The sequence below is a fragment of the Microcebus murinus genome, chromosome 21, assembly GCF_040939455.1.
Source record: "Microcebus murinus isolate Inina chromosome 21, M.murinus_Inina_mat1.0, whole genome shotgun sequence".
Lineage (NCBI taxonomy): Eukaryota > Metazoa > Chordata > Mammalia > Primates > Cheirogaleidae > Microcebus > Microcebus murinus.
Genome location: NC_134124.1, coordinates 4,486,472 through 4,511,517, shown reverse-complemented (window position 1 = coordinate 4,511,517; position 25,046 = coordinate 4,486,472). Strand labels below are relative to the sequence as shown.

Below are 25,046 nucleotides of genomic sequence, written 5' to 3'. Positions count from 1 at the left end.
TGAAGCCACTTTCTGTGACTTTTAAAATCGCAAGCCCTTATTATATCTGTCTCCGTCCTTTCCCATAGGTCAGGGGTGCATGGGGGGGTAGCAGGGGAAAGGAGCAGGCTCAGTAGAGTCACCTGAGCTACAAGACAAGTGCTGGTCAGTCAGCTAGGCGGGCACTGCCTCTAGACCACGCTGCCACAAAGCAGCAGGTGCCCAGGTGGCCCTGAGGGCGGTGGGCCTGAAGCCACCACGCTGATATCAGGAGAAAGGGGCCGGAACTTCGCTGAAAGAGGCTCACTTTGTTTGTAATACCCACCCCACTGTCCCGTCCTGTTCCCTTAATGACTGTTCCCCAAAGTATGAAGGTGGGGGATGTCTGGGCCAATATTGCTTCAGGGCGGGGGCTGGCGACGAGAGAAAAGTGACTCTGGACATGCAGAATGAGGACCTGCTGGAGTAGGCCAGTTTATGACAAAGGCAAGAAGGAGGTTGGGGGAGGGGTTCCACTATATGCCCACCGCCCATGGGCCAGCTCTCTCCGCAGCCAGGAAAGACAGGTCCCCTAGCCGCACTCCCGCCCAGGGCGGGTTGCAGCGCGTTCCAGAGGCTGCTCCAAGAGACTCGGGGCAAAGGAGTCCTCAGAGGACAGGACAGGGGAGGATAAGGTCTCAGGGATGCTTGAGGGAAGGGGGTTCTTACACTTCTGATACCTGAAGAGTCGGGGTGGAAGGTGTAGGGAGAGGAAAGAAGGGAAGGGGGAGGCCAAGATTCAACCCAACCTGGGAAACCGCCTGATCCTTTTTTCCACACTCTTCTCCTTCTCCCACAGGTGAAAGTCAACATATTCTTTCCTCTGCTTCTTCATCAACCTGGGCGGAGCAGGGGCGCCCAGGCCGGCCCTGTGCGCTGTGGCTCTCGCACGCGGGGCCACTCTCCTGTCTATCTGAATATGCTTCCCCCAGCCCGATCTGAGGGCGCTGCCAAGCAACCATTTATCGGGTGCTCTGTTCCAAAGCACCCTGCCGAGGGTCCCAGGAACATCCTCACCCTCCACGGGGTAGACGTGTGTCCCACTTTATAGATGGGGAAAGTGAGGCTCAGAGAGGTTAAATCAGTTGCCCAAAGTCCCGCGGCCGCTCAGCAGCTGGAGAGCGGCTGCGGGTTTCTGCGCCTCACTGCGCGGCTCGCAGGTCCCGCTCGTGCCCCGCCTGCCCATCCCGCCCGGCGAGGGGCGCGGCCGGCCGGAGGAGCGTGCCTCTGCCGCTAATCGCCGCCGCCCCCGCCTGGTCTCCCCGCGGCCGCGCGACGCCGCCGATTGGCCCGCGGTAATTACGGGCACACTCCGGGAGGGGGAGGGACGAGGGCGGCCTCCCGCGAGCATAAATTATGCAAATGCCCCGGCGCCGCACGGGGCTGACCTGCCGCCTCGCTCCATTCACCCGGGCTGCCGCGGGGGCGGAGGTGGCGAGGGAGGGGGGCACCCATTGTTGCGCCGGGTACTTAAGGGGTCCTGAGGCCGGTCGTGTGCCACACTCGGTGCTCACACGAGCTGATCTCATCGCAGGCGACATCACTCGGGAGACCGGCCGGGCGCGTGGCCCGCGCAGGCGAGGCGAGGAGGCGAGGCCAAGTTCCCCGTGCGCTCCTGAGCCCTCCCAGGCCCTCGCGCCCGCAGCCGGCACCGAGTAACTCCGGGCCGTGACCGTAAGTGCGCCCTGGTGGCCCTGCCCTGTCGGCACAGGCTCCTGCCCTCCAAGCGCCTCCCCGTCCGTCCCTCGGTCCTGCGCAGCGCCACGATGCCCGCCCCGCTGGAGACCACCTGCCTCTCAGACCTCGACTGTGCCAGCAGCAGCAGCGACCTGCCGGGTTTCCTCACCGACGAGGAAGACTGTGCCAGGCTCCCGCCGCCCGCCTCCGCCTCGGGGTCGCCTGCGCCGGCCCGCAGGGGCGCACCCGGGAACTCGGGGGCCGCGGACGTTGCGGGGGCGCAGGACAACGAGCAGGAGCGGCGGCGGCGCCGGGGCCGCGCGCGGGTGCGCTCCGAGGCGCTGCTGCACTCGCTGCGCAGGAGCAGGCGCGTCAAGGCCAACGACCGCGAGCGCAACCGCATGCACAACCTGAACGCGGCGCTGGACGCCCTGCGCAGCGTGCTGCCCTCGTTCCCCGACGACACCAAGCTCACCAAGATCGAGACGCTGCGCTTCGCCTACAACTACATCTGGGCCCTAGCCGAGACCCTGCGCCTGGCGGATCAAGGGCTGCCCGGGGGCGCCGCCCGGGAGCGCCTCCTGCCGCCGCAGTGCACGCCCTGCCTGCCCGGGCCCCCGAGCCCCACCAGCGACGCGGAGTCCTGGGGCTCCGGGGCCGCCGCCTCCCCCTGCGCCGCGGCCGCCTCGCCGCTCTCTGACCCCAGTAGCCCCGCCACCTCCGAAGACTTCGCCTATGGCCCCGGCGACCCCCTTTTCTCCTTTCCAGGCCTGCCCAAAGACTTGCTCCACACGACGCCCTGTTTCATCCCTTTCCACTAGAGCCTTTGCGGGTACCTTTACCTTCCGCCTCCCTCGCCCAACAGGCAATAGATGCGGCCCCCACTCGGGGCGGAGGGAGGAAGGGGAGCTGTAAAGAGGTGGGGGATACCTGAGCAGCCAGCCAGGTCCCGCACCCTCCTGCGCTGCCTCCCGGTCTGTTTCTCCAGCCCGCGGCCCGCCCGGGCCCCTCCCGCCAGCCCGCCCCTAGCCGGCCTTTCCTTTTGCACTTTCTGAACTCCACAAAACCTCCTTTGTGGCTGGCTCAGAACTCACCCCAGCCACCACTTCAGTGTGATTTAGAAAAGGGACAGGTCAGCCCCTGAAGACGAGGTGAAAAGTCAATTTTACAATTTGTAGAACTCTAATGAAGAAAAACGAGCATGAAAATTCGGTTTGAGCCGGCTGACAATACAATGAAAAGGCTTAAAAAGGAGAGACAAGGGCGGGCTTCATGCATTATGGATCCCGCCCCCCACCACTGCGGGGCTGCTCTAGGACGAGCCCAGACTCTCGCTTAGCTATTCAGGCACTGGGCTGGAGAGGGCTTTAATTTATTCAAGACGCTTCATTCATATGAAAATGTATTTTTGTACATAAAGAGTTTATTCTATTATTATGAGCTATCGAAGTTTACATTTTTGTACTGCAGATGCTTCGTGTAAATAAAAACCACGTAAAACAAGAAGTCACTAAGTTTCTTGCCTAACGTTAGTGTCTCTGGGGCTTTTCTTGCCTTCCCCGGTGGTGGCTGCACCACTACAGTGAAACACCATCCCCACCCACCTCCAAACCCTCCCTCCAGTCCTGTTTCAGAAACAATTAAAACAAAAAATAATAAGACGCACCTGATTTCCACCAAGAAATGCATAAAGACAGACTAGGGCATGTGGGATCCAAATCATTTCCTTTCACCTTGTAAACACAAGGGAGATCTTTCAGGCTCCCCATAAGCCAATTAAGACTTTTTAGTGGGGGAATTAGCCCTGGGTCCACAGCTACCTGTAGAGGTAGGGGCGGTGGGAGGGTCTTTCTTTTGAGGAACTCCGCATCAGCTGGCTCTGTGTTTCAAAGACAGAGGGGATTAAAGAGATCAATACAGTGTGGCCACCGGTTAGGAAGTCCCAGCGACAGGTGGGCCAAGGCTAGCCAGCAGAAGGGTCCACTCTTGTAACAGCCTATTTAGAGGGGGAAATTGATTTGTAAACAATGCCTCCGAATTGTTGTCCATTGAGTCTGGGTTCGCCCTGACTGTGAGGTGCGGGATGCATTATGTCGGCCTGGTCCTGAGTGGGGCTGCAGCTGCCCAGGCTGTGAGCTGGGGTGCTTGCACCCCCCAACACACACACACATCCACGGGGGTGACCCACAGCGAGGGGGGCATGCAGAGGGAGGGCTCGGGTGCTGGGCTGGCTGGGCCAGTCCTCAGGGGCAGTAGCCACAGCTTTCATTTACTGCCAGAAACATCAGCCGTCCAACCTCAGTGGGGATTTTTCTGGCTGCAGTGCGTCTCTCTGTTGTCTGACAATTAGCTAACAGCACTGCCAGGAGCAGCTTTTGTTTTAAACTTCAGAAGGTAGGTAATTACAAGAGGGAGTTCCTAAAATTCTGTCACTGCCTGCTTCCCCAGCTCAAAAGTTACCCTAAGACAACATTTTTTTCCCCACTGGGTGCTCCTTTTCATGAATATAATCATTTAGGGGCAAGGTGTGTGTGGGGGGTGACGTGGGAATGGGTTCAGGAAAATGGATTCCATAGTGTTAGAGAAACTCTATTCTTTTAGGAGGGGGCTAGAAGCAGAGGGCCAGAGTGAGGCCACTGACAGCATGCTCCCCTTGCGGAGGTGTTTTCCCTCCTCACGCACATTTGTGGAGGTACGTTGGTCCACAGGTTCCTATGCTGGGTCCCCACCCACGGGCATCAGTAATCCCAGCCATGGGCAAGGCACCCTCCTTCAAATAAAAAGGCTACTGTGCAGAAGATCCCGAAAGATGGGAGCTTTCTGTAATAGTCCCAAGAACAGAGACAAACAGTCCTCCAAGAAAAGCTCCAGAAACACCAAAGGCTGAGAACAGAATCGCTTCTGCTAAAAGCTCCAAGGAAAAAAGTTGTTCTCTAAAATGACCCAGCCTGGGATCCCACTCTACCGTCTGTCTCAGAATCATTTCACCAGCTTTGCATTTTCCTAGAGCGAAAGGCACAGAGGGTCTGCGCCAGATTTCCTGCTCTCCGTGCACGGGATGCTTAGAAGTGATTCCCCCTAGCTTTCAGAGGGGCCCCGGGCTGGGAGGTCCCCCATGGAGAGTCTTCAGCTGTTATGTAAGTGCACGTGTCTGGGACAGAGGAAGAGAACAACAGATTGTGTTTATCACCGTCCACAATCCTTGGGAAGAGCATCGCAAACAGCTGGGGCAGGAGCTTTGTCTGGTACAGCTGCACACGGCCAGCACTGCAAACACGGGGAACCCCATTACCACTCGAATTCCCAAGTTTTTGCCACAACAGGCTCACAACTCAAAGTGCAAGACCCAGAGCACCTTTCCATAAAGCAAAGGCTCTAACGACACCGTTTGTTGTTGCTGGTTGGTACTACTCTTCTAAGGAAGCAAGCATATATGTGCAGCCCTTGGAGCTCTCCAAGACGAGAAAAGAAGGAAGGTGATTTAAAATGCTCATCCCCAGCTCTGGAGCCTCTTTCTTCCTGCAGCAACTTCTCTTCCATCCACTGGCGTCTGTGAGGGCAGAGTGGGGGTTATTAAAATATCCTCATCGATGATAGAGCACAGAGCTTTCTGCTGACAGTCGTGTCTCACTGTCCTTAACATAATCTTCCACTAAGGAACCAGCAGACACGTAAGGAGGTTTGTTTATTCTTTGCCTTGATCTCTTCATTTGTTTTTTTTTCTGGTGTAACATATGTATTTTTATACACTTTGTGAATTTACCCATCCACACCACCCCCTCCCACCTGCCCAGCACCCGATGAATGTTACTTCCATGTAGCCATACAAGTGGTGATCAGTTAGTACCAATTTGATGATGAGTACATGTGGTGCTTGTTTTTCCATTCTTGTGATACCTCACTCCAAAGAATGGGCTATAGCTCTATCCAGGATAATATAAGAGGTATTATTAAAAGGTCACCATTGTTTTTCATGGCTGAGTAGTACTCCATGGTATACATATACCACAGTTTATTGATTCACTCATATGGGTCTCATGCCCACTCTGCTCTTTCCCCCCATGACTGCCACCTGGTCATGCTTCAGCTTCAGCCATGAGGATGATGACAAAGCTTCAGGCCAGTACTTCTCAAAGGGTTTGCAGCACTAGTCCATGCGAATATTGAGAATATTTAGTAACATTTATAGCAATTTAAGTAATTATGTCTGCTGTTTCTAATAATAAAATACTTTGTATTGTGTATTTCTTTGGGGGAGAGTTCCCTTTACTTTCTCAGAGATTTGGGGGTTTTTTTACAAAAAAAATTTTGTCTATAATGAATTGAAAATGTAAAAACTGGGCCCTTGGCCGGGCGCTGTGGCTCACGCCTGTAATCCTAGCTCTTGGGAGGCCGAGGCGGGCGGATTGCTCAAGGTCAGGAGTTCAAAACCAGCCTGAGCAAGAGCGAGACCCCGTCTCTACTATAAATAGAAAGAAATTAATTGGCCAACTGATATATATATAAAAAATTAGCCGGGCATGGTGGCGCATGCCTGTAGTCCCAGCTACCTGGGAGGCTGAGGCAGAAGGATCACTCGAGCCCAGGAGTTTGAGGTTGCTGTGAGCTAGGCTGACGCCACAGCACTCACTCTAGCCTGGGCAACAAAGCGAGACTCTGTCTCAAAAAAAAAAAAAAAAAAACTGGGCCCTTGACCACATACAGTTGCAGCAGCACTGCCCTAGGGAGTGGGTGGAGCAACTGGGAAGAAACCTGCATCCCTGAATCAGCGCACGGAGCAGAGCCGCCTGGCAGCCTGGATACTACACGAATGAGAAATAAACTTTGTTCTCTCTTTATGCCGGGGTATCATTGTGTCTCTCTATCCTAGAAGCTACACATCACCGTGATTGTCTGGGACCTGCACAAGGGTGTGCTATCTGCTGACTCTGGGCCAACACTTAAGTCCCAAGAGGAGCTAGAAGCAACATCTTTTTGGAGAGAGCACAAGCTCCAAATATGTGGGAAAAGCAAGCAAGTGGAGCATCACTTTATGAACCACAGAAAGGTATGCGGCATGAACCACAGAGGGTGCCTACCAAAGAGAACTAAAGTTCTCACCTTTTCAGCAGTGCACAGAGATGGAGGAATGCAGCCATTCCAAGAGCCTGCAAGTCCCTAGCAAAACCTGACCTTCCCTGGCCGCTTGTGGGAAGAGCAAGGCTTCCATCGGCTAGTACAGGCCCGCACTGCTTAACAGCTGGGACACCTTCTGAGAAATGCACCACCCAGCGACTCGGCCATTGTGTGAACATCACAGAGTGTCCTTAAACAAACCCGGATGGCAGAGCCTACGGCACACCGAGGCTCTATGGCGGAGCCTATTGCTCCGAGGCTACACACCTGTGCCGCGTGTCACTGCGCTGAACGCTGCCGAAAACTGTGACACGATGGTAAGTATTGGTGTTTCTAAACATAGAAAAAGTACAGTAATACAGTGTCACAATCTTATGAGACCACCATCATAGACGCGGCCCATCATTGACTAAAACGTGGTTATGCAGCACATGACTATACAATAGAAGCTGCTCGAACAAATAGCTGCTCCAGAAAGGTGGCTTTGGGGGCTGCCTCCCTTTTACGAGGCTGGCTGAGGGTGGATAATTCTGACTCTTATTGGGCGGAGCCAGGCAACTCACTGGTTCAGTTCTGCCCATTCCTGATTTTAACTTCACATGACCTCGGTCTCCTCATCTGTACAATGGCCCACCTATATCAGGGCCCACCTATATCATGGGGGTTGTCAAGGTTTCAAGAAGTAATTCATGTAAAGAGCTAAAACTGGCCCTGGCTCATTGAAGGAGCTTGATAAATGTTCGCTATTGACCGATTTAGCTGCAAGCCAATTACCCTTTGTAATGGGATGATATTTCTGTGGTCACCAGATGGTCCCTACAGTGCTGTGGGCTATGGGCCCTAGACCCAAACCTGACTGGTGTAACTTGATTCTAACGCAGCAATTTCAGCGTAGGGACCAATGCTAGATGTCAAATGTAAGCCGTGATTAGGGGACTGAAGAGGGATATTGGATTATACCTGGTGATGGTCTGGTTCAGGCCTAGGTTCCAACCTCGCTGCCTTCAAGCATTCCTCCCGGTGAGCACGAGTGCACCAGCATAGGGCCTTCTAGTTTACAAAGCCATTTCACATCTATCACCTGACATCAGCTTCACAGTGGCCAGCGAAGTAGAAGGGATTATTGTATCTGTAGCACAGATGAGGCAAGGGGCTCAGGGGTTAAGTGGCTCACCCAAGGTCACGGGGTTAATGAGAGGAGAAGGTGGGGCTGAGAGCCGCATCTGGCTCCAAGTTCGTTTCTTTTCCTCAGATACTTTTCTGCCTCCCCAGGCTTGCTCACCTGGCCCAGAGCACACCTCCACGTCGCGGTCATTTACATAGCACGATGTGTAGCTGAGCAAAAGATTAATAATAGTGAGTCTCTGATTAGGTAGAACCACATGAAATTGCTGATATTTGAACCACAAAAATGGCAATTGCATATCATTCAACCTAGTAATTAATACTTATTTGGATACTTACCAGGGGTTGGGCACCAAGCCAAGTGCTTTATACCGAATAGGTGTATATAAGCACAACAACCCTCTTATCTGCATTTTAGGGATGAAGGATCCACCGCCAGGGCTGGAAAGCTATGCAAACTGATGGGGACAGGCATTAAATCTAGGCATCTGAGCCCAGGGCGTAAGCACTGTAATGCCTACCAATTCACTCCCCAGCAAGAAGACACGAACACCCAATGACAGAAACCATGTCTTATTCAACCGTATAGTGCTATATGCAATACCTGGTATTCATTCGGTCATTCGTCCTACAAATTTGAGGGCCTCCTAGGCTTCTTGTTGTGACACAATTCTCCATGGGTCTCGAGCATTTCTGCGTATCTTGCGAGCAGGCACACTGACTGTTCTTTGTTCTTTTCAAAGATATTTGGGCATCAAACAGCTTTGGAAGATAGACATGGCGTCTCTCTCCAGAGCAAAGGGCAGGCAGACTGTCCATTATAAAAGAATTAGATTCTCTAAGCTCAGGGCTCCCCGCCTGTAACGGGGAGTGTGCACACTGAGTGTGCAGGTGCCATCTGGTACTCTTGGTGTCGCTCTGTGAAAATCAGGACTCTAGGAACCATTATAAAGAAGCTAATACTCTGTTTACTGCTACTGCTACTGCTACGAACGATAAACTATCCTTCATCTCTGACCCAAAAGTCTCCTATTTTCCATCAGCATGAAACAGCGGCAGGCTAACCTGTTAGCTTTCAAGTAGGAATAAAATCTTAGACTCAGAGTTTTGTTTTTTTGTGTTTTTCTGCGTCAGAGTCTTACTCTGTTGCCCGGGCTAGAGTGCCGTGGCATCAGCCTAGCTCACAGCAACCTCAAACTCCTGGGCTCAATGGATCCTTCTGCCTCAGCCTCCCAAGTAGCTGGGACTACAGGCATGCACTACCATGCCTGGCTAATTTTTTCTGTATATTTTTAGTTGGCCAATTAATTTCTTTCTATTTTTAGTAGAGACTGGGTCTCACTCTTGTTCAGGCTGGTTTTGAACTCCTGACCTTGAGCGATCCACTCATCTTGAGACTCCACTCATCTATTCAATGAATATTTATTGAGTGCATACTATGTGCCTAGCTCTGTTCTAGGATTTGGGAGAATGAGACAGACAAGACCCCTGCTCTCCTGGAGAGCAGTCAGCAAACAAGCAACGACATAGTGCTTGAGAAATACCGGATAGTGAGAAAATACCAGATAGTGAAAAAAGTTCTGCAACGAGTTAAAGAAGACAGTGTGCTAAAGAGTGAGTGGAAAGTGCTTTAGAAGCTAGTCCAGAGAGGCTTCTCAGACACAGGGAACTCTCAGCTGACATCAGAAGATGAGAGCCAGCATTGCTAAGACCAGGGGGACAAGCACTCCAAGCAAAATGAATACGAATGGGACAGCCAGGAAGCCCAGTGGGAGGAGCCCAGCAATGCAACTGGAGGTATAGAGGTGGTGGAGGTGACAACAGAGAGCCAGGCACCGTGTCACATGGGCTTTATGAAGCTCTACAGATGTTTCCTACCTAAATGACAGTGGACATGACCGAGCTCTGCAGTCGAAACCGTTCACCGCGTTAACAAGGATGGCCACACTGCAGACAGTGCTCGATCCTGCACCATGAGCTATTCATACCTTTAGCTTGGCAACTCTGTCACCCGTAAGGCTCCCTGCTTGTCACCATTTGCTGCATAAAACCAAGTAACGTAGGTGGCATGACTCTCCAGAAAATGAGTATTTAACAAAATTACATGTACCATGGAGCTTGTTTTTTTAAGGGTAGAGATTCTGTTACACCCAGCTGAGTTCAGTGGCATGGGCTCTTACAGAAAACCCCTTCCCAGAGGTGGCTTGAAGTAGGAGTCCCCGTGGTTGTGTTCTACACAAGGCCACTGACAAGTGAGGGGCTCTGCCGGACATCAGAGGAGGGGCTGGGGAAGACTTTGCAGGCGTGCATGGAGTCTAGAGTTTTTAAAGGGAGGGAAAGTGTGGGGGAGGGAGACCAGCGAGCCCTTGGAAATATAACAGCACGTCCGAGAACTACCTCTTCTAATGGAGCTAAAGGAAATATTGCAGAGAGAAGAGAAAAACCCAATGAATAAAGATGCAAATAATATCCATTTGTATATGGATAATAAATAATATCCATTTATAACAACCACAACAACAAACCTCTAAATACTCAAACTCTCAGCAAAGAAGAGCAGAATTGCGTCATGGAAAAAGTGTTACCTACTAAGAATGTTTATTAAGACTACACAAGCACCTAAAGCTTGATAAAACGCCAGGGGAAAGAGACTGCAAACTTTGCATACACATTGATCGAGATGATGCAAAAGCCAGCAACGTGTAAAAACTCAGTATTGGAGAAATCAGAGAAGACATCAACAGTAGTTCAGAAATGGTGAAAGGGTGAATTTACAGATTTTATAAAGTTGCTTACTTGATGAAAACTTTGAAATGAAAGGTCTTTCTTGATTTCAAAACGGGAATACAGGTTTTACGGGAAACATGTTTTCCAGAACCAGCAAGAACTAAAACATCAGATTCATCTCCATCTAGCAGTCAGTTGCTCTGGCCAAACAATTGTCTTGCAAATACCCTGCAAGAGTTATTAGAAACAAAAATTTCACCACTAGCCCTTGAATGTCCTTAAGCACTACGGCTTTCTGTCTGCTATAGGCAGCAGTTTTATTAAGTCACCCTGTCCAGATTCCCCTAATGATACGCTTTCTTCATTTAAAAAAAGAGCTCATGAAACCTAATTCCTCTGACAGAAGTGAGCTCGGGTCTCTGAAGCAGCGAAGATTTCAGATTTCCGCCGGGCTTCCTTGCACCTGCCCTTGCGAGGCATGAGGTTTTGTGTGCAGAAGCCTCCAGGGGTTGAAATTTAGCCCTGTCCGTGTAGCAGGAAGGTCAGCCGGAGTCACTGGGTCCCAAGACACTGGACTTCAATCTCCGACCAAAAACAAAACATCAAAACACTTCCATTCACAGGGACATGCTCAGCAGCGCGCTGGCATTTACAGATGTAACGCAGCACCAAGAGGCTCAGAGAAGGGGCTCTGCTTAGAAAGTCGATTGTTCTGCAGAGATCTGACAACCTCTATCAGATCTGTGTCAGCCCGGCTCCCCCAAACACTTGGAGAAAGCCAGTCTCCTCTGGGCTTCGCCCCGGCGGCCACCTGATACCTGAATGAGGAGCAGAGCCAGCAAAACCCAAACTCCTTTCGGGACATCTGCTTCTGTGGGAAACGGTTTTGACTTTCTCGAAAACCATTAATGTGGAAGAAAATTATTGTTCAATTGGCTTTTAAAGACTGATGTTATTATAGCCTATTAATCGGAGCCACCAAGAGTCTTCTATAGGGAAGAAAACCTCCGCTCCACCTACCCGTGTGTTTCTTAGTAAGCACTTTCCCATTTGGGCGGTCTTCTACCGTGTTTCCCCTAAAACAAGACCTACCTATAAAATAAGCCCTAGCAGGATTCCTAAGCATTTGCACCATAGAAGCCCTACCCTGAAAATAAGACCTAGTGCTGGGCGTGGCTACGCAGCGCATCTGCACAACCCGTGCATTTCGTTGCGCATTGGGAAAGAAGACGAGCAGCCCTTCTCATCTGCCCCATCGTGACAGCTACTGTCCCAGAGGTGACTGGAAAGGTGCGGGCAGCCCCACCAACAAGGTCAGCTCCGCCTGTCAGGTCCCGGCCATCCTGTGCATGCTGCAAGCTGAGGCTTTGAGGAGAAAATGACACATCCCCTGAAAATAAGCCCTAGGGTGTTTTATTAAGGAAAAATAAATATAAAACTCTGTCTTATTTTCAGAGAAAAACAATAAATTTATGTTATTTGTTGTCACCGTGATCATTACAACAGCAGCCTGTACTAATTGAGCACTTGCTGTGTGCCAACCGCGGTACTCCTTAGGCCTCAAACAGGGAGATATTATTGCTCCCCTCTCTCTGCAGAAAGCCCTCTGAGGCTCAGAACATTCAAGCGGCTTGCAGAGGTTACACAGATAGTAATTGGCAGAGCTTAGACTTGAAGCCAAGCTCTCAACTGCTCTAGACCATGTCCTGGAGGGACAGAGCATCTGAGCTGAGGCTGCCAAGATGGAGAGAAGTTTTCTTTTCTTTTTTAAAGATAGGGTCTCACTCTGTTGCCCAGGCTAGAGTGCATTGGCACGATCATAGCTCACAGCAACCTCAAACTCCTGGGCTCAAGCAATCCTCCTGCCTCAGCCTCCCGAGTAGCTGGGACTACAGGCATGTACCTCCATGCCCAGATAATTCTTTCTAGATATTTTTAGATGTCCAGGTAATTTCTTTCTATTTTTAGTAGAGACGGGGTCTCACTCTTGCTCAGGCTGGTCTCGAACTCCTGACCTCAAGCGATCCTCCCACCTTGGCCTCCCAGAGTGTTAGGATTATAGGCTTGAGCCACCCTCACCCAGCCTGTTATTCTTTTTAATATTAGCCTTTCTAGCATGTGTGTAGTGGCATCTCATTATGGTTTTAATTTGTATTCCCCTGATGGCTAATAGTGTTGAGCATTTTTTCTGTGCTTATTGGCCATTTATATAATATACATCTTCTTTTAAAAGTGTCTGTTCAAGTATTTTGCCCATTTTTATACTCTTATTTTATCACAAACATATGTTCAGTGTACAGTCAGATAAACATATCATATGAGGTCAATATTAGTTTTCCCCGAGCACCACTATGAGGGAGACAACAGAAAAGAAGAAAAATCAAAGTAGTAGTGAAAGGTGTTTCTGAAACAAAATCCACATTACATATTTTTAATTTAAATCAAAGTCAATTCCTGCTACCTACGTACTTTCCTTTGCCTGTTTTTAACTGGATTGTCTGCCTCTTATGATGAGTTGTAAATGCTCCTAATATATTCTAGACGCAGGGTCTGTCAGATATACCTGTCACGACGACTAGCTTCCATTCTGTGGCTTGCTTTTCATTTTCTGTGTCTTTTGAAGAGCAGAAGGTTTTCGTTTTTATGACGTCCAAGTTAACTTTTTTTCCTTTTCATTATTCAGGCTTCTTGTTTCATATCTAGCATATATTTGCCTACCCCGAGATTGTAAATACTTTCCTCCCAGGTTTCTTCTGGAAATTTTATAATATTCGCTTTCACATTTAGGTCTATGGTCTTTTTTTATGATTATTATTTTTAATTTAAATTTTTTTCTTTGTCATTTTTTTAACTGGCAAGCAGTGGAATCTGATCTTCTGAAACACCAAGTATCCAGGGAGCGTGCCAATGCGGCACCCCATTGCCACAGATTATGTACATTTGGGAAAATGGCAGGGCCAGCACATCCGGAGTGCAATGAATAAGCAATGGATGAAACCCGTTTGCCTTGATTCTCTATTTATGCACGTCTGATCCCTACCTGATGGAGCTGAAGTCAATCAAGGGCATGAGTTAGAGTTAGGTAGAGATCAGAATAATTTGCACAAAGTAAATCTCCATCCTCTGACTGTGCACACCATTCCCCAACCCAGATGACAATCTCATCAGCTGCTGTGCCTGCTGCTGCTGCTGCTGCTAACAGAGCTGCCCTCAGCTGACCGGAGCAAGGGACACCCTGGTGGCTACTCCCTTCCCTTGGGGCAGCCTGCAGCCAACGACCAATCAATGGGGGCACAAGGAGGGACGATCTGGAGCTACAATTCACACGCCAAAGCTTCCCGTGGGATCCGGCAGAGGCTGGACTTCAGCTGAGCCCACAGCTTTGTGGGGCTCCTTCCCCTGCCCTGTCCTGTTCGGGTTTTTACCTGGGAACACTCATCCAATGAATCCCTTGCTCCAGAATCCCTGACCCAGCCTCCGCTTTCAGGGAAGGTGACTTAGGACAATCGGCCTGGTTTTCAAAAAAGACACAGCTTCCCCTAAGGCCTCCTCTGTTGGCCTCAGTCTCCCCGTTGGAGGAGGGGATTTATTAGGATGCTTTGCTGTGTGCACATTCTGTCACCTGTAGTGAGGATTCTGATCTGACCGGGACAAATGGGGCTTTGTCCCCGTCCTCTGCAGAAAGGGCCCCAGAGCACACCATTGCACACAGACTCTCCTGGGGCCCCAGCCTGCCTTCCACTCCGCCAGCCTTGATATATAGTATTTCACCCGACTACTGGGGACGCCCCTGCCGCTCACCCCAGGGCAAGAGGTCCCCGTGCTAAAGGCAAGCATCTTTTTATACTCATTATTGACCATAGCGGATGCAAACTTTCTGAGATGCATCACTCCACAATAGACTTGATTTGGGCGTCTAGAAAGCACAGCCTTCAATTGTACGCCTGTGAAATGCTATCCCATAATTACAGTTTCTAGACACCTCTAATGACCCCATCGAGATGGATTTGCAGAGCGGGCAGAGCCCGTGCAGCCAGAAGCAGGTGAGGCCGCTGGGTCTAGCACTTTCTCTCTGAGTGCAGAGACCTGCCAAGAATAATCTGCTATAGAGAAAAATCACGGGGGAAGATGAGATTCTATCACCTAATATTCCTCACAACAGAGAAGACAGATCTGAAATGTTTACATTTCTTGGACTAAAAAAATCACTTTGAGAATGGAGAATATCTTGTTCTTGACTTAGGGGAAGGCAGGTCGGTGCAATCACTTTGGAAGACAACTTGACGTTATCTCATGAAATGCTATTCACCCGTTTCTTTGGGCCCAGCAATGCCATTCCTGGTCGTATATCCTAGAGAAACTTTCGTACTTGAGCACCAGGAGACAGGCACAAGAGACATTGCTTATGGTGCCCCAAAGTGGAAGTAACTCAAATATCCATTTTCAGAAGAACAGAGAAGTACATTGGGCACCAGTACGCAAAATAGCGGCATGAATGAACTACAGCTATGTAAATCAACGAGAAAGAATTTTAGCAATATTAATGAAAAAAGCAGAGGCAGAGGAATACCCATCGGTCATGGTGACTGTAGTGGGTTTAAGAGCCCCTGCCCCAAAAGATACATCCCAGTCCTCACTCCTGGAACTGTGACCGTGACCTTGTTGGGAAATAAGGTCTTTGCAGACGTAACTAAGGATCTCGGGCTGAGATCATCCTGGATGTAGGGTGGGCCCTAAATCCAGCAACCGGTGTTTTTGGAGAAAGGAGAGGGAGATTTGAGACACAGACATGGGAGGAAGGCCAGGGGAAGATGGAGGCAGGGACTGGAGTGGTGCTACCACAAGCCAAAGGACTCCAGGAACCCCGGGAGCTGGGAAGGGCAAGGGAGGGTCCTTCCCCAGAGCTGTCGGAGGGAGCCCACCTTCTGACACCTTGACTTTGATGGACTTCTACCCTCCAAAGCTTCGAGGGAATGAATTTCTGTTGTTTGAAGCCACCCAGTTCTTGGTAATTTGTTACGGCAGCCCCAGGAAACGAAATGCTGTCAATCCCAGGTTAGATGGCAAGTTTCTGGGTACTCGCTCCGTGTCGTAACTTACCCTGGTACCTTACACGTGTTCTATGGCAGGGAGCAAATGTTATAAAGTGTGCTAAGGAATAACCCGTTAAAAAATCATACATAAGCAGATCAAAAGTTAAGGTCCCTGAGAGATTTCATAGTGTCGAGCCCTCACTGTGTTCAGGGATCGTGTCAACCTCCTTAGAGGTGCTGTGACCTTTAATCCCCAGAGCAGTCTTGTGGGGAGTATGCAATCCATTTTGCAGGTAAGAAAACTGAGGCTGGCAGGCAGTGAGGTAGCTGCCTGATGTAACCGCGAACAGGTGGGAGAGCAAGGGCTCCAACAAGGATCAATTCGCCAAGCCCAGGCCTTTCCCACGGTGACACGCGCCCCTAGTCACACCGGCTCACAGCCCTCACACACCAAGGCTGCCAGCTATGACTCCAGCAAAAGGGCAGACCCAGACCCGAGTTATCCCAGATCCTTTCCCGGCAGAGCCAGGTGAACGTGCTTTGAACTCACCATTTTCACATGGATTATGCATTTAATGGGCTTTTGTATCTTCCAACTCCTCTCACCACAACGTGTGTAGATCTGCAGTTAGTCAGAATCACCCATTCCTTGATGCCAACCAGTGCTGGCAATACAGGAATCTAAGATGAAGTTTCCTATTCTCCTCCTCCTGGGGTGGGGTGAGAAGGGAGTGAAGTCACTTCTCTGCAGTAAATAAAGGGACAAGCTGGGCGGTCAACTCAAAAGCAATGGACTATCCGGAGGCGATTCCCTGGGGGTAGGGTGACCTGCCATCCTGGCTCACTGGGACTGTCTCTGTTTCAGCGCTGAGGGCCCCACATCCCTGGAATCCCCCCAGCTCTGGGCAAACCAGCATGGTCGGTCACCTTTCCTGGGGAAAACGTTCCTTTTCTTCCCGGATCAGAAGTATTTACAAAGGGGTGGGAAAGAGAAGGCTGGGTCATCTGATTCAACCTTGTACTCCCTTCTGGCGCCCAGCTTGAAGCCTTGCTCCCCCCTCCTTCCTTTATTCTATGAGAAAAGACATTTGTCAGGCCCCGAGGCCAAGCCAGGATGCTGGGGTTGGGGGCAGGGGACATGCTAACTGCACTGGAGCAGGTGCTGGCTTCTTTCCTTCCCTTCCCCGCCCCTCTTGGCAATCAGTGGATTTTAATTAATTGATAACCAAAGGTCAGCTTCCAAAGCGGCATCCCCGCTCCCCTGCCATCCACGCTCAGAAGGGAAAGCTGTGGCAACTTCTTATAGCAAAGTCCCAACGCGGCAGGGTGCCAGGTCCTAGTCCGGTGCTGGCTCTTCCGGTCCTGCTGCACCACCGCCAGCAAATGGCAGGACCACGTCTCTCTGCAGGTTTCAAACCTCGTGCACACGGTGGCTCCTTGGTTCTGCATGGGTTCACAGCATGCACATGTTTGTCTCCCTCCCCACTCCCCATTTTATGATGGAAGCAGACTAAAGGGCAGGGCCCAGGAAGTGGCAGAGCCAGACCTGACACTGGTCAACCTCATGACGCCAAGTCCCCTCTCTGCCTGGCTCCCGGAGCAGCAGAGAGGAACAGCAAGAAGGAAGCACCAGCTTTGCACCCACCCCCTCGAAAAATGTATCATAATCCCAGAAAACACACTCAGCAGATGGTTGATTCAGGAATAAATTCAGGGTTGCCAGATTTTCTCCACCACAAAAACCTGACACCTCTACCCTGCCGCTGCCTCGCACACAGGGCTGGAGAAGAGGATCCCGACAGTGAGAGCCCAGCGCCAGGGAGGTGGCCCGGCCATGGGGAGAAGAGGGCAGGAGACCACAGGGATCCCTGTCCATGCAGGGCCAGTTAAGGGTTCTCTACCACCTGTCAAAGGGAGTGAGTTGGTTCAAGACACTCGTTGCCTGGCCCCAGAGTCCTGTCCCAGAGTCCCCAGGCTGGGCATGACAGATGTGAGTCCCTTTAACTGAGATTTGAGTCATTTGGCTCAAAAGCAAAAGCACCCAGCTCATCTTTCACTTCCCTAGCTATGAACCCAGGATGCAGAGGGAATGGGATGGAGACTGATCAGATAAATCCCATTCTTGGAGATAGCTCAGTGCAGGGGATTGGGGGGAGCACGAACATGCATGTACACATATGCATAGGGTGTGTGTGTATGTGTGTGTATGTGCACCTTCTCTGCAGAAAGGATTTGAAAACAGTGCTTACATTCATTTGCCAACATCATCTATTACTGGGCCTCTGCTAAAACAGCTAGACCCTGTGCCATGTGTTGCAGAGGAAGCAAAGATTGGCAGGTCCCAGGCTCTAGTCTCCAGGGCAAGCTAATGATGCAACCGCTGTCTTTATCCCAAGTGTGCACTGGGCCAGGCATAAAGTAAATGCTGGAGTGAGTCACTGTAAATGCTTCCATAGCATTTCGAGCAGGAAGGAGAGAGGGGTGGTGGCTGTCTTCTGAAATGGCCATGTTCCCTTCCAGTAGAAGAAAGCAGGTACAAAGGCATAGGACCAAACCCCCACACCCCTGTTTCTCGCTACCCCACAGCAGTGGGGGCCCCAGGCCTCCCTCCATCGGCGGTACCTGGGGCAGACCAGCAGGCAAGGGACCTCAGCCCGTCCTTCCAGAGGAGACTGGGAGGGTCCCTGGGTGGTGCCCATGGTTTCGACCCTTGGCTGAAGGGTCCCCTGCACCAGTTCCCTCTCTCCCCTCCCTGCCCCAGGTCTCACCCTGTCTGAGCTGACATCCAGAAGGCCACCAGGGTGTTTTAAAACCCAGGTTTGACAACCTCACTCTTAGTTTAACCCTTTCCAGGGCTGCAGAATGAAAGTCCTACAGGATAAATTTCCAGACTGTTCATCTCTTCTGTCCCCACAGCCTCATCTGTCCCTGCGACCTCCATCATCCTCCTCTCCCCCACCCCATGCCATGCTCGCAGGTTTCCCCTGTGCTGTTTCCTCTGCCGGCACACACCCTTCTCCTGCTTCAGATCCTTCACACGCCCCACTGTCACTTGACCCCCAAAGCTCAGCTTCTGTCACCTGCTTTATAAGGCCGTCTCTGAGCCCCTGTGTCCCCAGCGCCAGGGTCTTATCTCTGCCACTGCACCGACCACCCTGCATGGGAATGAGTGCTGACTTGCCCGTCTCTCCCCAGAGATGCAAGAGATTGCACTTGCATCGGCTCTGCAAACCCAGACCAGCACCTAGTGGGATCTCAAAGGATGCCCGGCTGAAGGTGCTCTTGAGTCAGCAAACGGGACCCACAACTTCCTCCGCTTGCCCAGGGAGATTTCCCGGAGGGTGTTTAAGTTGCTCCCAGTCACCCAGGCCAGCAGGACCCTCAGCAGGGCATCGGTGGCACACGCCCAGCACAGGACAACACGGCTGGCACAGAGTCCCGGCAGTCCTAAAGGCCCCGAGAGGGTTTCTCCATCTTTCTCTCAGCCTGTTTCACGGTCCAATCACCCCTAGGACTGAATGACAGGACACAGTTTCCCAGTGCTTACTGTGTGAGACTTATTGTACATTCATTCGCTACCTCATTTCATCTTTGAAACCAACCTAGGAGGTGGCCAGCAAGGTTCCATTTTTCAGACGAGGAAACTAAGGCATAGAAATATTAAGACGCTTCCTTTTATTTTATTTTCTGTGGAATAAAAGAACAGAATCATACCCTTATGACTCTTCCGCACTAGTTGCCTCCAAATACAAGTGGGCTTTCCTTAAAAACAAATAAAAGGGCCAACACAGCAAACACTGGGCGTATCTAATGCATCACAGGGAGAGGCAGTGGAGTCTTTGGTTTATTTTTTTTATTTTTTTGAGACAGAGTCTCGCTTTGTTGCCCAGGCTAGAGTGAGTGCCGTGGCATCAGCCTAGCTCACAGCAACCTCAAACTCCTGGGCTCAAGCAATCCTCCTGCCTCAGCCTCCTGAGTAGCTGGGACTACAGGCATGCGCCACCATGCCCGGCTAATTTTTTCTATATGTATTAGTTGGCCGATTAATTTCTATTTTTATAGTAGAGACGGGGTCTCACTCTTGCTCAGGCTGGTTTTGAACTCCTGACCTAGAGCAATCTGCCCGCCTTGGCCTCCCAGAGTGCTAGGATTACAGGCGAGAGCCACTGTGCTCAGCCAAGTCTTTGGTTTATAAACACAGGTCAGGGGAACTGATTACCAGCTTCCCAACCCCCTTCAGGCTCTGGGCAAATCACTCAAATTAAGTTAATTTTTTTTTTTTTTTGAGACAGAGTCTCCCTTGTTGCCCAGGCTAGAGTGAGTGCCGTGGCATCAGCCTAGCTCACAGCAACCTCAAAATCCTGGGCTCAAGCGATCCTCCTGCCTCAGCCTCCCGAGTAGCTGGGACTACAGGCATGCGCCACCATGCCCGGCTAATTTTATATATATATTAGTTGGCCAATTAATTTCTTTCTATTTATAGTAGAGACGGAGTCTCGCTCTTGCTCAGGCTGGTTTCGAACTCCTGACCTCGAGCAATCCGCCCGCCTCAGCCTCCCAGAGTGCTAGGATTACAGGCGTGAGCCACCGCGCCTGGCTAAATTAAGTTAATTTAATAAATATCTGCAGCATGCCTTCCTCGTGGCATGCCTCCCGCCACGGCCGGCCAATAGAGTATTGCAGAAATGACAGTGGTGACTTCCAGGGCCAGGTCAGAAAAGACACTGCGGCTTCCCTTACCCTCGCTGAGACACTTGCTTGGGGCGGCTGGCTGCCATGTCTGAGGACACTCAGGCAGCCCAGTGAAGAGGTCCACAAAGTGAGGGACGTGGGCCCTCGCCAGTGGCCAGCAGCCCCTGCCAACCCCGCTAGTGTGCCAGCGTGGTCCTCCAGTCAGTCACCCCTGCGGAAGACTGTGGCCTCGGCTGACATCCTGCCTGCAGTCTCACGAAAGATCCCACGTTGGAACCACAGAGCCGAGCCATCCCCAAACCCTGACCCACAGAAACGGTGAGGCAGTAAATATTCACTGCCCTTCAAACCGCGCGGATGAGGACTCTCACGCCCCTTACCCCGCTTCTAGCAGTCTGGGGCAACTCCAGGCTCCCAATTTTCAGCAGCCTCATGTACGCACAGGTTTGTCAGGTGTGTTGCTGAGCAAGACAAACCATCAGCACCTCCCACTACATATGTCGACCCAAGGCAGTCCAAACGGCTGGCTTCTACAGTTTACGAAGAGGACATTGAGGACATTTTAAAGTGCACAGAACCTCTTTCCAAATTTTAAAACACACTTTTCTTCTCTATCCATCAATATTGATGAAGTCAAAGAAGTGCCTAACATTAGATCATTGTAGATCCTGTGCTTCATTTTCTCTTCAATGGGAAATAGAAGCGGGCTACCTGATGTGATATATGGAGCAACTGCAGCTGCTTGAGGACTGAGAAACAATACCTAAGCTATAGCTATCTGCTGAGGATTTCAGAGTTCTTACTGATACCATGTGTTTTTAAATGTTTTTATTAACTCGCAATTTTAATAAAGTTAGGCACTTCCCTTAGAGTCATTCTGAGAATTTTTAATTAGAATCAAATTCAATAAATACTTTTTATTCAGCTAATGGGGGACAAAAAAGCTTTTTGTGTCTACAGACACAAAAAGCTACAACCTGCCTAGGATGCGAGGTCAGAGCCCCACCCAGGAAAACTCTGAGCAGCGGAGCTGGCGAGTGTGGAGGGTCTCTTCTCCATCCGACCCCTCCCTCCCAGGGCTGCTCTGTGATGCTGTGTTCTGTTTCTAAGCACCTACCGTGTGTCAGGCTCATGCTGGGTCCTGAGGACGCTGGAGGGAGAGACGAGGCCCAGCACGCATCACGTATTCGATAAACATCATGTATTCGAAGGCACGTGAGCTGCCTTGGAAGGAGTGCCTGAAATGCTTAGGGAACTTTCAGCTCAACCTTCCAATACCCCTTGACCATATGAACAAGAAAGAACATAAACCCCCGCTGTCAGACGCCTCTCGGGCTTTTGCAGACAGCGGTCTGCCCTGAGCCTCTCCAGGGAGGAGTCCCGGGCCTCCGAGGACGTGGCCTGCCGTGCAGGACTGAGGCAGGCCCCCCGGGCCTCCAGGCCTCCGTGCGGGGAGAGGGGCTGCTGCAGCCCTGCCTTCCTTAGGGGCGAGGCTGGGGAGGCCTGAACCACTGGCCACGTCCAACAAGCTGGGGGACAGTGACCTGTGCCTGTGCAGCCCCACACAAAGGGAGTCTTAATGATTGATCAGGGCCGGGGAGTAAATATTTAGAAAGAGAAGACTCTCCTTGGAGGGCTGGCTTTTGTGTCTCGCTGTTCCAGTTGAAAGGACGTGGTCTAAGTTTGGGGGGCAGTCTGCTACCTTGGGATGGAGAACAGGCGGCAGCCACAGCCGCACTGATGCTGCGGCCCAACTGCTGGAGGGGACCTCCAGGACACCCCAGGGAGCCTTTGCACATGGCGCTTTAGCCCTGGCTTCAGCTCTCCAGCAGGGCTGGGAACTGTGCCCAGGACAATTTCCATGCATCTCTCTCCAAAAGCAAACATTCCCAAGCCTCCAGAGCCTACACCGATTCCTCAGTGTTCGCCAAGTCCCTCTTTCCAGCCACACGGCCTGCTGTCCTCTCTAGGTGAGCTGTCCCCACAGGGCCTATTTCCCAACCAGGCTCCAGGGCCCTCCCCTCGCAGCAGCCAGAAGCTCTGGTGGTGACATTCCTCCCATTGTTGACTCTCCAGCTCGAGATGTTCTGGACCTGGTTTTAGAGGGAAAATCGATTAAGCTCCCTGTTGGTAAGAGGCCATTAGGGTGTCTTCAGGGACGAAAGATTTGTTTCAGAAATAACAGATTAAGTCGCACCTGTCCGCAGTGATTGGGAAGAAGCAGCAGCGCCTGCCCTGGCCTGCCCGGCCTCTGTCTTGGCAGACGCCAGCGCCAACGGCCACTGTTAGCCACAGCCACTCTAACTCATAAGGGAGACAGATTCCATGTCTTGAAACCTGAATCAGCCCAGACTAGCCATTTCTCGAAACAGGACTTGTTTTATAATGGCCTGACCGTGGCTCCCCAGCAAGAAACAGGGCACTGCTGAGGCGTCTCCTACCCCCCTGTCTCCCAGCAGGGTCCCAGCCAGAGAGAACCATGCCTGAGTGCCAGGCAGCTGACAGAAAAGGTAATGAACACTTGGCAGCACACATAACAGCCTTGGGCTGTCTTGTCCCTGGTTGTACGAACCCTGCTTTTGTTCTTGGTGGCCCTCTATGGAAGCTGTGGTTTCTGATTTGATAAAGGTTCGTAAGAACTATGTTCTGCGCCAGCAGGACAGCATGAGGACAGTCACATGATAGTGTCCACGGACCATCTCTGCCACACCTGACACTAAATGTGCATGCTCACGCATGGCTAGAAGGATGCTTGGGGCTGCCCACACCAGGCCCAGCTCCACTCCTGGGAGGATGCACTGCTCGGCACTCTGAAACAATCTATTGACATTGTAGCCAACACACAGAGTCAGTGCCTATCCTGCCAGGAAAGGTGGAGGTTTGTCCCGTGTGGGGTCATCCAGCATCCTTTTGCCCATCAAAACAATACTTCAATTTATTTGGGGGTTATTGCCGCTAGCCAGCTAGATATAAGCTGGGCGAAATGATAAATCCAGGCACTGAAGAGACAGGGCCATCAACACAGCCAGACCAAGATATACAAAACACCAGCCAATGCTCTCTGTGGACTTTTAAGTCCTTAGCAAGTGGCAACGTAGAGCGTGCACTGCCCAGATTGCTCCGGAGTGCCCTGTCTCCTGTCACTGCAGACCCCAGACAACCACCGCAAGGGACAAGTATTTGCCGTGGTAGATGTGCTTATCTGCCCCCCAACGTCACGAGCAGAAAGTCACCCCAGTCATCCACCTCTGATCTGGTCTGGAAAGTGGAAGCAGAGCCCATGTTGGCTGAAGAGAGGGCATTGGATGAACGCTTTGGAGGGACAGGTCACATTTATAAGGCCACCACCGGAGTGGGGGGAGGCAGGAATTAAAGTCACACCATGTGTTGACATTCATGTAAGAAACCAGGCCACATAGGCACCAAGTGGGGGCCCAACATGAAAAAGGTCAAAATCCAAATGTCTTCTCTCACAGTCCCCTCCCCTAACACCTCTTTGGGGTGCTAGGCTCCCCCTATTGCTTAGCCCCAAGCATTCTTGGGAGCAGAGGGCACTTCCAGGGCCTCCCCTCCGGTCCCCCAGGCTGCCTGCCTGACAGGGTAGGAAATGGGCTCATTAGGATTGCATCCATCTTTTCAGTCCCCCCCCCCATCCCTCCACTCCTTCCGCATCACTAAGCCAACACTGACTCTCTCTGGCCTAGCTAAGTGGTCCCTAAAGGGGCTCCGCCTGTGCTGCTGGGGACCAAGGAGGCACCTGGCCCCCGCAAGACACGCTCAGCCCTCCAGGAGCCGGGTGGGCGGTGGGCAGCCAAGCGGTCCCCACCCGCACGGAAGAGGGGCAGCAAGCCCAGGTCCCAACCTGTCAGTCACTGCCAGCCCCGCAGCTGCGCTCTCGGCAGCACCAGAGCGCTGCTCCAGCGAGGGAGATAAACATCGAGAAATCCAATCCAGCGCGGCTTTGGAGATAAACAGATGTGCGCGCCACCGGGCAGGAGATAACGCCCCTGCCCCGCCCCACGCGCCTGCCAGGCCTGCACCTGCCCGAGGCGACAGGGACGCGCCTCTAGGGAGGCAGGGGCGTCCCCCCGCCTGAAATGGTCTCCTGCCTGCGGGTGGGGGTGGGGTTGGAGAAGAAAGAAGCTCGGTTTGTAACTCGTGATACAGCCTCTGGAATTGACTGTCAAGGTTCAAATCCTGGCTCTGCCACTGTTTGGCAAGTGACAGCAACTTTGAGCCTGGGTGTGTCCATCTGAAAGATGGGGATAACCATGGTACCACCCCACTGGGGGCTGGAGGTGGAGGAAACTCCGGCTAACGGAGGAGCATCCGGATCGCCTCCGGAGCTGGGACCGACTGCGCTCTGTGCCAGGGCCTGTGCTAGGTACAGCCCGAAAAAAGAAGTCAGCCCGGGGCTGCACGTGACGACAAGTGAAAGTGATTCCGCAGAGGGGAGCGGGAGGCCGGGACGGAGAGGGCTGTGGGGGTGGGGCTGTGCCATCGCGGGAAGGCTCCACGTCAATCCCTGCAGAGCGCAGCGCTTGGGAGACTTCCCCAAGCAGAGCTCCACGCAACTCATTCATTTATTCCGCTGACACAGGGCGGGGGTCGGGGGAGCACACCTTTTTGGAGCCACATCCTGTGAGACGTGAAATATGG

At 51.8% G+C, this 25,046-nt stretch overlaps 1 protein-coding gene across 1 annotated transcript; it reads left to right on the top strand.

Annotated features, from left to right (window-relative positions):
- Positions 1–1,514: 1,514 nt before the first annotated feature.
- NEUROG1 (neurogenin 1) lies at positions 1,515–3,186 on the top strand. Its single transcript, XM_012762280.2, has one exon. It carries the CDS (start codon positions 1,785–1,787, stop codon positions 2,514–2,516), a length of 732 nt encoding a protein of 243 aa, XP_012617734.2. The 5' UTR covers positions 1,515–1,784; the 3' UTR covers positions 2,517–3,186.
- Positions 3,187–25,046: the final 21,860 nt, after the last annotated feature.

Coding starts and splice junctions, on each gene's coding strand:
- NEUROG1 (XM_012762280.2), top strand. CDS start 1,785: ATGCCCGCCCCGCTGGAGACCACCTGCCTCTCAGACCTCGACTGTGCC.